This window comes from Cnephaeus nilssonii (assembly GCF_951640355.1).
Source record: "Cnephaeus nilssonii genome assembly, chromosome: 2".
NCBI classification, from domain to species: Eukaryota; Metazoa; Chordata; class Mammalia; order Chiroptera; family Vespertilionidae; genus Cnephaeus; species Cnephaeus nilssonii.
In genome coordinates this window covers 103,425,196-103,439,170 of record NC_137073.1, presented here as the reverse complement: position 1 = coordinate 103,439,170, position 13,975 = coordinate 103,425,196, and the positions used below count along the sequence as shown (strand labels likewise).

The 13,975-nt window shown below is 40.8% G+C and overlaps 1 protein-coding gene across 4 annotated transcripts in view; it reads right to left on the bottom strand.

The window, feature by feature from the left end:
* The window catches only part of SEMA5A (semaphorin 5A), a 392,963-nt gene that overhangs the window by 44,726 nt on the left and 334,262 nt on the right, over positions 1 to 13,975 (bottom strand). For all 4 annotated transcript variants that reach the window (XM_079793136.1, XM_079793135.1, XM_079793138.1 and 1 more), the window contains 2 exons: positions 10,146 to 10,327; positions 6,565 to 6,708 (listed from right to left, as the gene is read on the bottom strand). In XM_079793136.1, coding sequence (XP_079649262.1) covers positions 6,565 to 6,708; positions 10,146 to 10,327 — 326 coding nt within the window. The remainder of the gene's footprint in view (positions 1 to 6,564; positions 6,709 to 10,145; positions 10,328 to 13,975) is intronic.

Here is a 13,975-nt window from a genome sequence, read left to right as displayed (position 1 = left end):
CTATGAAAAGAAATGCTTTTCATAAACCCATATAGACTAGATTCTCACCACTGTATCATGTTTCTTTTCATATTTCTTTGTGCTATAAATTGTGTTCTGTTGTGGTTAGGGCCATGATAGCTTCTCACTGCAACCTCTGTTAGGCTGAACCAATCACAGCCCTGTCAGAACTATGTTTTCCTTTGTTCTAAGTGATCATCCCTTTGCTGGGGCATACTGAAATAATGGAATCTTTTGTGGCACCACAGAATCTGTACATACACTGTGTCCACCATAATATTAATTTTTATCCCAAGAGAAAGCTAAGTTAACCCATTAGAGGAGAATAATGATTTTAAAAGAGCTCACTAAGGATTAAGTAAACACACTCATGAAGAAGAAGAATCATATACTAACCCCCCATTCATTCATTTCACTTAACACTAACCTGGTGCCCATGATCCTCACCTCTAGGAATCCACACCTGTATAATCCCCTCCCATTCGGTGTTGGGGGAACCTGTGACTTGCTCCTAACAAATAGACGGTGGCAAAAATGACAGGCTATCACTTCCATGCTTATGTTACAGAAGATCGTGATTGTAATGCCCCTATTTCAGGAAAACGCTCCTGTGCTGGCTTTGAGGAAGCAAGCGGTCAGGTTGGAAAGGCGCAGGTGGCAGGGAACGGAGGGCAGCTTCTGGCCAACAGCTTCAGTCCAACAGCACACAAGAAACTGCATGCTGCCAGTGACAGGGGGATTTGGGAGGCAGCCCTTCTGCAGTTACACTTCAGATGAGAACACAGCCCTGGTCTCCACCTTGGTGGCAGCCTTGTGGGTTCCTAAAGCAAAGGATGCAGGTATATTGTGTCCACTCTACAAACCCTCAGAAACTGTGCACCAATAACCATGTTAAGGCAGCTGAGTTTGTGGTAATATTATTTTGTAATAACTAGTAAAACAGATTTTGGTACCTATACATGCGGTACTACTATACGAAATACCTAAAAATGTGAAAGTGGCTTTGGGACCAGGGAATTGGGTAGAAGCAAGTAGAAATTTGCGTAGCATGGTAGAGAAAACCTAAATTACCTTGAACAAACTATTAGTATAAATCTAGATTTTGTGGATGCTGCCAGTGAGAATTTAGAAGGACAGAGAATAAAGAACTAAAACTCAACAACAAAATCAACCCAACCAGAAAATGAGCAAAGGACTTGAATAGGCATTTCCAAAAAAGATATACAGATGGCCAATGTACAGATGCTCAACATCATTCGTCCTTAGGGAAATGCAAATCAAAACCATAATGAGAAACCACTTTATAGCTACTGGGATGGCTATAAAATAAAAATAAAAAAGTAAAGTAACAAGGATTGTTGGTGAGAATGTGAAAAAAAAACTGTTTCCCTTATATATTGCTGGTAGGAATGTAAAATGGTGCAGCCATTGTGGAAAACAGTTTTGCAGTTCCTCAAAAATCTAAACATAGAATTAACATATGACCCAGCAATTCTATTCTAAGATAAGTCCACATAAGAAATGAAGCAGGAACTGAACAGACACCCATATGCCAGAGTTTACTGCAGTGTTATTTACAATAAACAAAATGTGGAAATATCCCAAATGTCAACTAATGGGTAAATGGACAAATACAATATGGTATAGCCATACAGTCAAATGTTATTCAGCCATGAAAAAGGAAATATGCTTCTGACACATGCTACAACATGGATGAACCTTGAAAACATTATGCTCAATGAAATAAGCCAAATAGAAGAGGGCAGACATCACATGATTCTATATGAAATACCTAGTCTAGGCAAATGCATAGAGAGAGAGCATAGATTAGAGGTTACCAGGGATTGCAAAGAAGGAGAAATAGAGAGTTATTACTTAATAGTTTCAGAATTTCTGTTTGGGAGGATGAAAAAAGTTTTAGAAATAGATGGTGACAAGGATAGCACAATACACTCAATGCAATTTATGTCACTGAATTGTACACTTAAAAAATTGTTAAGTGGCAAATTTTATGTTATACATGACAACAAAAGTTAAAAAGGAAATAAGAGCATATTCCTAGAAACTGGAAGAAGAAAGAGCAGCAAGCTTCCAAAATTGCTGCTGAAGTCATGAAAGCAGAACATGTAAGTGTCAAGTAGTCATGTAGCTAAGAAAATTCCCAGAAAAAGTAGTGGAGGTACTTCCTGGTTTCTTCTTCCTGCTTATTGTTAAATGTGTGATATTAAAAAAAAAAAGAAATTGAGGGAAGAAATATTAAACAGAAGGAACCAGAGCCAAATAGTTTTGGCAATTCTGAGCCTCTCCGCAGGGCAAAAGATGCTAAAATCAAGAAAAAGCTTCTGAGCATGCCGGAAATGGCTGACAAAGTAAAAGGCTGAGGATGTGACTATACAACCTTTTGTTAAAACCGCGGAAGGATCAAATGATCAGAGTAGTCATCAGTCACACAAAGGGTCCTTTCAAGAGGTCAAGAGCAAGGACATGCCTCACAGATCCTGTCAATCACAAGCAAGCGATGGGGTGTTGTCCCTCAGCCATCTTGGCAGGATTCCCAGGTAGAGCAGGGCCATCTCACAAATATCTGTGGGTGTAGATTTATTTAGTGGAGTCAATGCCAAGGAAGTCCAGGGAAGACCACAGAGTTAATTTCAGCAAAGTACCAGCTTGGATTGTAAGGGACGTACAAATCGAATGAGGCTCTAGAAAACCCCAAATTCTACTGGAAGAAAGCACCCAGAAGCAAGCACATGCTACCTTTTAAAGGAAAGAAGATTCAGGAAGTGGAACTGAGAGCCCTGAAGGCAGAGCCATGAACCAGGGATAGTTATGGCCAGGCCTTGAAACTTAATTGAGCACACACACCCCCACCCCCACCCTCACCCCCCAGTACCTCCAACACCTGTCTGGCTAGCTTTCAGAATTTCTATGGAGCAGTAGTTACATTTCCCCCTTTTCAACAGAAATGTCCATAGCAGGTACCCTCTGCCTGTCCCCCCATTGCATGTTGGGTACGTTGGACACAGATAACTTGTCTCCCATGTTGACAGGCTGAAAGGAACCACATGGAGGGAACCTCAATCACATTTGGGCCTGATTTACATGATAAAAGTTCTGGCATTTGGTGAAATGATTTAATGGCATAAAATGTTAGGGGACCTTGGGGGTGGGTGAGATGCATTTTGCATGTGAAGGGATGTGAATGACTGAGGGACTGGTAATCTACAGACTATGGCAGAAACTCTCAGGTGACTGCAATGATCCCCGAGTCCTGGTATCCATGTCCTGTAAGCTCCCCTCTTGAGTGCAGACAGGAAATGTGTTTTACTTCCAACCAAGGGAATATGCAAGCTGATGGCATGCCAGCTTGTGGTGACGTTATATAAGAGTGTATAAACCCTCGGGTCCCCTGATTCTCGCACCCCTACTTGCAAGGAGACACTCCTCCTCACTAGATTTGAGGAAGTAAGTGACCATGATCAGAAGGCTTATTTGGCAAGCAATTAAGGGCAGACTCTGGCTAACAACTAATAAGAAACCAGAGTCCTCAGTTTGAAAGCTCATAAGGAACTGAATGCTGAAAATAACCACTGTGATTTGGAAGTAAATCCTTCCCTAGTTGAGCCTAAGATGAGATCACATCTCTGGCCCAGCAGAGAACCCAGGTAAGTCATAATGGATCGCCTAATGACTGAGGCTGAGAAATTTAAAAAAAAAAAATGTATGTGGTTTTTAAACCTTGACGTTTTTGGAACTGTTGTTACAGAGCAGGAGAAAACTAACAGAGATCATGACATTTGCCTTTGGTTAATATTCACCCAAACGCCATGGCTTCATCCTTGTTGGTGGCTTCTTTGGAAATCAAGTTTCTACACAGTTCCTGATACTCATGAAAATCATTTCTGGGTAATTTAGAACAGATAAACGAAGTGTCCATACTTTTTAGAGTATATGTAAAAAAAATAAGTTAGGTATTTTCTTTATCTATTATTTCAGAAAAAGTGATATGAATATTTCTGAGATGTTTGTTGCAATAAAGTTCTCATTGAATTATTCCCCATATGGGAGATTTGGCCTCAAGTGAAAAATCACTACCACTAATCCTGGCTTTAACATAAGGGCATTTTGGGGGAGAATCAGTCTATTCGCTGCAGTCTCTGAAAAGTTCTTTAGGGTTTTTGAAGTTTAAATACACATGGTATCATTGTGTTAATGGCTGTGGATGCTTATTCCTTGGCCTTTTGTTCCTTCCAATGGAGACCGGCTTTCCTTTAATCTTCAGTTTAACTCTAAAATGTCTGTAATGGACGGTATTCCTTTATATTACTTAGGTGAGGAGACCTCCAACCTCCCACAGAATATAGCAAATCTAAGAATTATTTGCTTGTGAAGACCAAGAAAGAAATACCATGTTCTTGGTTTTTCACTAACCTCTTGCTAAGCCACTAGAAAGGCTATTCAATAGGAAGGCTTCAATTTTATAAATATCTTACATAGTCCCTCCCCATCCATTTATTACTTAAATCCAAATTTCCTCCATTAACCAAATGTTCATTTAGCCCAAATGAGCATTTCTGCTGTAAAAAAAAAAAAAAGAAAAAAGAACATTTGAATGCAAGTCCTCCAAACACTAGCCATTCTGATCTTTTCCTAAAAACAAAGCTTTAAGAACAATCGTACATGGGTACTGAACATACACATATGTTTACCAGAGTTAAACAGCTCCTTGCTTCCTGGGTGCTCAGCCCGGGAAAGGTGACCGCAGGTGTGGGATGTGTGGAGGTGCCGTGATTCTAACAGCAGCTCCACACAGGTAAAGGTGGCTTTGCCTGAGTGGGCTGTGTTCTATGACAATATATAGCATTTTAAAAAGGAATTTATTGGGGTGACATTGGTTCACAAAACCATACAGGTTTCAAGTGTACAATTCAATAAAATATCATCTGAACACTGTATCATTTACCCATTGCCCCAAGCAAAGTCTTTCCATCGCATATTTCCCCCCTTTGCCCACCTCCACTAACCCTCCAACCCCCTTTTCCCTCTGCCTATCACCACACTGTTGTCTGTGTCTATGTGTTGTGTGTGTGTGTTTTTGCTTAATGCCTTCACCTTTTTTCATCCAGTCCCCCAACCACCCTTCCCTCTGATAGCTGTCATTCTATTCCAGGTATTCATACCTCTGCTTCTATTTTTGTTTGTCAGGTTATTTTTTTCATTAGATTCCACATATATGTGAGATCATATGGTATTTGTCTTTCTCTGACTGGCTTACTACCAACCAAAGTTAAATCTTACAAGGCTTAGAAATAGCAGGGAGACTGCTCTCCCATAATCAGCTTTCTCACCAACTAATGTTAGCTCAGAAATGATATACTTTCCCAAGAGTATCTTGGGGGAACTACTTAAAAAATGACCAACCCTGCACTGCAAAAATCAGCTTTCATGTTCCTCTGAGTTGAAAGGAATAAAATCTTAATTGGTAATTTAGGAACACAGTGAAGAAAGAAAAAATGATTTTGTCTGGTTGTTTTGAGGTTGTAATAAATACATAGTAGAGGATTATCTGTATGGTAAGACTTTATGTAAGTATAACATATAAATATTACATTGTCTATATAAATATTTACCACATAACAAATGACTGCACACAGTATTTTATGAGGCTCCCAGTGAATCCATATCACTAGATGCAAGCCTTACTACATTTTAATTAAAAGGTATTGAAAGTCATCTTCTTTCACATGGGACTAATACAATAAGTTTATGGGAGTATGGCAGAATAAGAACCCTGAAAGTGATGTGAAAATTACCTACTTGGATATTCTCCAACGACCATAAACGGAAATGTACTTTAAATATGCAAGAGAGAGTGAAATACCACAACTGTACATTTTATGAGGCCAAAATCAAATGTCTGATTCTATAAAAACCAACAAACTGTTAAATGCAAGACTGAACTGAAATGTCCCCAGGACGTGCTGAAAGCTTAAAATACACACGGGAAAGACTGTCCCACCCTCGTGCACCGAGGGTATCTGTTCATAGAAGAGTGTGTACTAGTTACAGATAGAACCAAAACCTTGACTATGTTCCCACCTATGCTCCAGCTACTTAGTATCGTTCTGATGGAGAACTTCACTTCATCTGGCCAGTACATCTGGACCCAGGACTGCCTTTGCTCCTACACGGAACTGTAGGTTTTGAGACTGGGGCAGCTAGATTCCAACAAACACAAGCTTTCTCCAGCAAACTCACTTGCTGAGCCCCCAGGGAGCCCAGCCCAGACAGGGGCAGGGTGCCCACTGTCCCTGGAGCTCCAGCCCGTTGGGAATTGCTCAGTTAAGAGGACCACACAGGGAGCACAGCAGCCCAGGGAAGCTGTCAACACGAGGCTTTGTCAAAGTTTAAGGATGTCAGGAAAAGCGGAGGACAGTTTCAGCTCAACAGAAAGTGTTGCCACAGATAAGCTAAGCTAGATCCAAAAATAAAGCCACAGGGAACCGACCGCACTGGAATGACAGTAAGTGTGAGGACCGCGATGCTGGGCAGAGCGGTACGTACCTTTCCTCTCGGTTCTGTCCCACGCACACCCTGCCCCCGTGCCGGGGCGTGGGGTTGCTGCAGGACCGCTGGCGCACCTGGAAGCCGATCCCACACGTGGTGCTGCAGGGAGACCAGGAGGTCCAGGGGGTCCAGCCTCCATTCCTGGGGGGAGGGAGGAAGCAATGAAGTCACTGAGTCACACTGGCTCAAAGTCCATCCCCCGTCTGCACCCACCTCCCCATACAGGTGCTTCCCCACGTGGACCACCGATTACGGGTCTGAAGAGAAAGGGAACCGGGGCCATGGGACTGAAGGTACTGCATCCTGGGGATCTGTTACTGTGAGATTTTTCTCCCTGGTATCTGATGTCAGAGTCCGGGTAGGAAATTTAAGAGTGACATTTTAAGTGCACTATAAAGAATTCAAGCCCTAACCCCTAACCGGTTTGGCTCAGTGGATAGAGCGTCGGCCTGTGGACAGAAGGGTCCCAGGTTCGATTCCGGTCAAGGGCATGAACCTTGGTTGCGGGCACATCCCCATTAGGAGGTGTGCAGGAGGCAGCTGATCGATGTTTCTAACTCTCTATCCCTCTCCCTTCCTCTCTGTAAAAAATCAATAAAATATATTTTAAAAAAAGAATTCAAAATGGGCTATATTAGAAACTATTAAGAAACATTAATTTTGAAAATGTAAATCTAATAAGCAATGTTAATTCATTGAAAAGCAATTAGAGATGAATCCCCCTAACTCTAGAATGTATACTTTCACTTGACTTGTATTATTTCAGTTTTAATTTAAAGTACACATATAAACAAAACAATGATCTAAACCTACACATAATGCTTACTTTTAAAATCAAAGAAAATCAGTAATTATCTTGGTAGCACTCATATTGATATAGGACATGGTAACATCTAGAGTTTTAAAACAAACTTTATTAAAAATGAATGACGGATATTTTAAATTCAGATTCTTGGCTATTTTCTTATAATTTGACAAAGATATAGAATATAAAGAAAGACTGCAAATTGTGTTTATCTGAATTTGTTATTTATATATAGATAGGCAATAAGGTAGAGATAGTAAAAGATAAAAATAAAATGAACCACTTTTATAAAATATAAAATTCTACTGTGGTCATGGTGCCATCGGTGCCGGGGACAGAGGAGATAATTGAGTATAGCTGTAAAAGAAAATCAAACAAACAGCAACAACAAAACACTAAGCAGAAGACTAGGAACCTACTCAATGGATCAAGCTGTTTGAGCATGTCTCCAGGTTACCCAGTATTGAATCTTACAGAGCTGGGCGTTGGGAGCTCATATATACTATAGAGCAGAGAGCCTTTTGACTTGGATGTGGCTTCTTCTATCTCCCAGCTACTGCCACATAGCAGTGGATAGATCCACACATGTGACTTGAGGACTGAGCTTGCCTTCTTCCAGCTGCTGAGAGGCTTATTGGCTATAGCTCAGCTGAGAGGATCTAACCCACCAAGGGTCGTCTAACCCATCAAGGGTCACCCCAACTATGGATTTCCCTCGAGAACAGTTAAGTCCTTTATTGGTCCTTAATACAAATCTCCTGCCACAGTGGCACTCCAGACCGTCTCAGGACAAACAGGGATTTTCTCCTAAAGTTCCATAAGGGAAGGTATAGGTTACAACTGGAAGGCTGCAGAGACTCAATGCATTTAGATGACAAACGCCTGTCAAGGTTTGGGGCTTACCCTTGACCTCCAACCTTTTTATTACCTAGTTATATTTCTTAATCAATTAATCATCTTTCCCTTTCCCCCTCCCTCCCTCCCTCCCTCCATTCCTTCTCCCCTCCCTGAGAAGAATTAGAATTCAGAAGTGACATAATGTCATAAGGATGTACATTCAAATGTTCATTTTAATGATAAAATAAAACCATATTTTTGCAATCAATAGTAAGTCTGACTTGGCCCTGGTTTGATAGTAAAGTCTGGCTTAGCTAATTAATTTATATTGTGGATTTCTTTTCATAAATTCAATGTCTTTAATCCTGCTGCTCCAAGGTATTGAGAAAACATATTTAAATGATGTGATGAGATAAAGCATATAACCAAAAATATTATACTTGTAAAATGTATTAAATTAGCAACATTTCAAATTTTCAAACACTTTTTGAGTGTGTTGGGTTAAATAAGGTGCCTACACATAAGAATAACAGATTGAATTTAGAATCATTTGAATGGTCATCTTAAAGGCTCTTTGATGTACTTTGCACAAATTGAAAAGTATTTGACAGTACTGACTAAGCAAAAAATCTGATTTGCAAATTAGGTGGTTTCCAATGTTTTACTTCCAACAAAATCAAAGGCCAGCATAAACAGTTTATTAACTAATATAGGACATTACAAAAGTATTTGATGTTAGCTTATCATGATTTTGGCAGATAAGTTTGAAAAAACCCAGGGAAGTGAGTGACAGTGCTGACCTTACATTTCCAACCACTTATGTAAGTAAGATCCATCCAAACTTAGAACTAGAAAAATAAAACAGAAAGATGGAATTGGTGTAAAGCCCTGTCTGATTCAGTAAAGAGGTTGTATTCATGCCTGAAATGGAACAATAATTGGGAATTAAAAACAATGGCATTAAGGAATGGAATTCCAATAAAATCTCATTTTTCAATGTGAAGTAATTATTAGTCAAAAGGTGCAATATCCATGATAACAGAGGGTGCCTCCCCTGGTTCGCCTAGGACCGTGGTCGGCAAACTGCGGCTCACGAGCCACATGCGGCTCTTTGGCCCCTTGAGTGTGGCTCTTCCACAAAATACCATGGCCTGGGCGAGTCTATTTTGAAGAAGTGGCGTTAGAAGAAGTTTAAGTTTAAAAAATTTGGCTCTCAAAAGAAATTTCAATCGTTGTACTGTTGATATTTGGCTCTGTTGACTAATGAGTTTGCCAACCACTGGCCTAGGAGGTTGGCTGACCAGCTGCCAGAGCATCACATCTGCATTATGTGAACTTCTCCTCGGTGTACCTGTCAGCAGGCCTGAGGCACAGGGACCTGGGGCCCCATGTTTACAAGAACAGCCATGTCACAGTTTCGTGTGTCTGCCTAAATTTGATCTGAGACTTGCTTTCATTCTCACGAACCACCTAATGGCAAGGTCAGAAGGGCGGGGCCTACAGCTCTCCCTTGTAACCACTGGGGGTCACTGATGCTGTCAACAGAGAGAGACAGTTGTGAAGAGCCAAGTGGATTAGCCAGCACACAACAAACGGGCTAGACCGTGTTGTCTAATAAGGGACAACTAGTCTAATATTCCAGAAAAAGACTGTCATTGACATGGACGTTTCCCTTAAAGAGGCCGATAATATTGTGCACATGAGCAATGTTTTTCTTAATCTAATGAGGGACACAAGAACAGGATCAGATTTATAATCTACTTTAGAGTTTAGAATCTCCTTCCATAGAAAACGCTGTTTTGAAGTGGTAGGTGTCTCTTGTCTTTTTCTGCCTTTCTCTTGAGGCAGGAAGATACCTATTAGGAATGGTTTCCCAAACTCCTCTGCAGTCAGAGTCCACACGTGAAAGCAGGCCTGAGTGTTGGGAGCCACGCACCTGGAGCAGTTGGTGATCTCCATGCGGGGGCCCGTGCACTGCCAGCCGCCACACTGGGGGGCCGGGCTGTCGCAAGCGCGGGTGCGACAGAGGCAGGTTCCCACGGCGCTGCCATCCGTGTGCGTGCAGGGCGTCCATTGGGACCACGCACCAAAGTGCCCATCCACAGTGAGGTTCCTCGTCTAGGAAGCAGATACAAGAAGGATGTCAGAAAGGGCTAAGGCTGCAAACAAAGAAAAAATGAAAAGACTCTCACAAGACAATCAGAACCCACTTAGAATATTTTATATTATAATACAAATGGATGAACGGGGGAATAATTCAAAGTAAAGCATCAGAAGTCATTGGTGAGGATGATGGTGGAGACAGTGGGGGAGGGGAAAGAAGGCAGAAGAGGAAAAGAAGGATATGGGGGAGGAAAAGAAGAGAGAGAAGGAGCAGGAGGAGGGGAGGGAATTTGCAGGGTGGTAATAGCTTGACCATCAGATGATGGCAGAATTATCCACTAACATGAGAAGGCCAAGGAACAAGAAGAATTGGGGCAAAAAACCACAGATGTACAATTCTGTTGCATTTTTGTATAGATTAGTCCCCTGGTTGGGGCGTAGCCTGTTCAAGGGCATGGCTTCTAGTGTTCACACCACCCTGGCATGGATGCCTCCTCTCCCCAGGAGGCACAAAGGATGGGGACAGTATTCACACATAAAGTCCAGGTAGATTCTTTTAGGCAACATTACAGGCCATGCAGGACATATGTACATATTTTTCGAATCATGCTAGATATGTTGATTTAGATCTTGCTCAAGCACTTCAAACCCATTAAACTGAGAACAATGTTTTAATTTCATTTACATAAACAAACAGAACTTTAGTCAATAGTTAGTCAACTATTGCCCTATGTCCTGGACAACAGAAATCTATTAACATTTTTAAATAGGGATTGTGAGGTGGAAAAATGGGTCTTAAGTTGCTAAGTGCCTGGGAAGGTTCTGGGGTTCCATTGGCAACTTGAACTCTCTGGAGAGCAGAGGTTCTAAGCAGCAAATGGCTGCCTATGCCTGAGGTGTGGCTGGAAAACTAACTCAGCTGTTTGTCCAAGGCTTGTGAAGACTTACAAGGTGGCTTCCCCAGAGGGTGTGGTATCAATCTCAGCACATTCATCACCCCTCTAACCTTGAGCTCCATGGAACAGGACCTCTCATTATTCAACTGGATATAAGATGCACTGGTCTCATTTAAAAATCCCTCAGCTTATAAAGCTTAATTTCATTGGGCTAAATATATGTAGATAAACAAAGAAATGTACTTTGCTGATTATAAGATTTTATGTATGTTTACATCTCTGAAATCATCTGGCATCTTACAATCCATGGAAGCATTTTTTCCCTTATAAAATAGTAGTATACTTCACGACCAATGACATATCAGAAATGATGAAATATGGTAGATTTGGTGAGTAAAATTAAGCCTTCCTTCCATTTCAGTCAAAACTAAAAAATAACATAGAAGCAAATTGCATTTTTAATAGACTTTCAAAATACCTCTCTAAGACTGCTCTAAATAAATGTTAATAATTTTCATCTAGTTCATTTCTTTCTAAGAAATAGATTGTTAGAAAAGAATACATAATTAAAATAGTAGTTGGGTTATTCAAAACTTCTCATTTTCTACATGGTAGCCTTCATATATGAGAAAATACATTGTTTTATTTCCTGATTATTGTTCAATGACATAATTTATTCTCTGTTGTTAGATGCTTTTCATATTGTTAACTTATTAAAAGTGTATCTTGACAGAGACAGTAAAGCATCAAACAGACTGTCAAATTACAAGGGGAAGGTTAGGGAGAGGTGGGGGAGATAAGAGATCAATCAAAGGACTTGTATGCATGCATATAAGCATAACCAATGGATGCAAAACTCTGGGGGTGGGGGCATATATGGGAGTGGGGTGTGGGGAGGGCAATGGTAAGATATGTACACATATAATACCTTAATAAAAAAAATTGGAAAAAAATAAAATAAAAAATAAAATAAAAAGCAAAAAAAATAAAAAATAAAAAAATAAAAGTGTATCTTGAATATAACATATTATATAGGGTGAGATGATAGGGATGGTTTTGTATAAGAAAATCACCTCAAACAAGAAAAGAAAAAAAGGACCTTGTTATGTTTTTTCTGGACAGTGAATCGGCGATTACATCTCAACTATAATTTTACAGCAGAAGGTGGAGGGATAGCTATAACCCCAGGGCAGATCCACATCACCCTCCTCCTTTCCTGAGTTTATAACAAAAATGTTCCTCTCAGTAGCACTGACAACTTTAGTAACAACCCTCTGCTCATTTCTTAAATATTGGGTCAACTCCATTTCTTTTTATGTTGTTGTTTTCAATTGATTTCAGAGAGAGGAAGGGAGAGGGAGAGAGAGAGAGAGAGAGGGAGAGAGAGAAACATCAATGATGAGAGAGAATCATTGATAGGCTGCCTCCTGCACTCCCCCTACTGGGGATATCAAGCTCACAACTCAGGCATGTGACCTGATTGGGAATGGAAACATGATCTGGTTCATGAGTCGACACACAATTACTGAGCCACACCAGCTGGGCTCATCTCTGTTTTCCTACTGTAGAAATATACTGGACACATATTTGTCATAAACCAAGTGGCAGCATGTGTATTTTCCATTACATAAGTAAGCATGCCTCAGATATTTAACAAAACAACCATGGGTCCCAGACCGATGGCCTCATTACTTAAGAAGAACTGCTATTGCCCTTGCCGGTTCTGCTCAGTGGTTAGAGCATTGGCCCTCAGACTGTAGGATATGTGTTTGATTCTGGTCAAGGGCATATACCTCGATTGCAGGCTCAATCCCTGGCCCCAATTTGGGCTAGTGTGGGAGGCAACCAATCGATTTGTCTCTCTCATGTCAGTGGTTCTCTCTTTTTGTCTCTCCCCCTCCCGTCCGCTCTCTCTTAAAAAAAAAAAAAAAATCAATGGAAAAAAATATCCTGTGGTCAGGATTAACAACAACAACAAAAGAACTGCTATCTATCATTAAAATGTCACGGTCAAATATCTAGAAGAAGGCGTGCTGATTCTTCTAAAGCACACATAGTACATTAGAATGGCATTTCAGAGAATCCACGTCATTTTCTCTGGCCCTGGCTGGGTGGCTCGGTTGGTTGGAGCACCGTCTCAAGTACCAGAAGGTCCCAGGTTCGACTCCTGGTCAGGGTACATAGCTAGGTTGCAGGTTTGATGCCTGATCGTGGTGCTTATGGGAGGCAACAGATCAATGTTTCTCCCTCACATTGATGTTTCTCTCTCCCTCTCTCTCTTTCTCTCTCTCTAAAATCAATAAAAACATAACCTCAGTGAGGATTAAAAAAAAAAAAGTATGTGAACACCATTGTGCTTCTTGAGAGTTGTTCAGAAATGAAAAGGGACTTATTTTAAGAAACACTGCAGAAAAATTTGCTTCTAAAATCGAAGATCTGAAGCTATCACCCAAAGGACTATCAGCTAACCCGCTTGCAAAGATTTGCTTGAAGCCCAGATGAGGTTATACATTCATCTCGTGCCAACACTTGGGGAAGGACACTGGTTTTCATAGCCCTGGCCTTGGACATGTCACTCTGTCTGTTTTCCCACTTACAAATGGAAGGATAGTCTTAATGCACACAGGTTAAGATAAGAGAATTAGCAAGTTCCTTAACAGAATGCAGACCCAAAGTTCACATGCCTCAGGCAGTTCTGTATTGAAGCAACAGCACTGATTTCAAATAATGAATGTGGCGCTTCCCTTCTCAGCTCTGTCTCACAGAG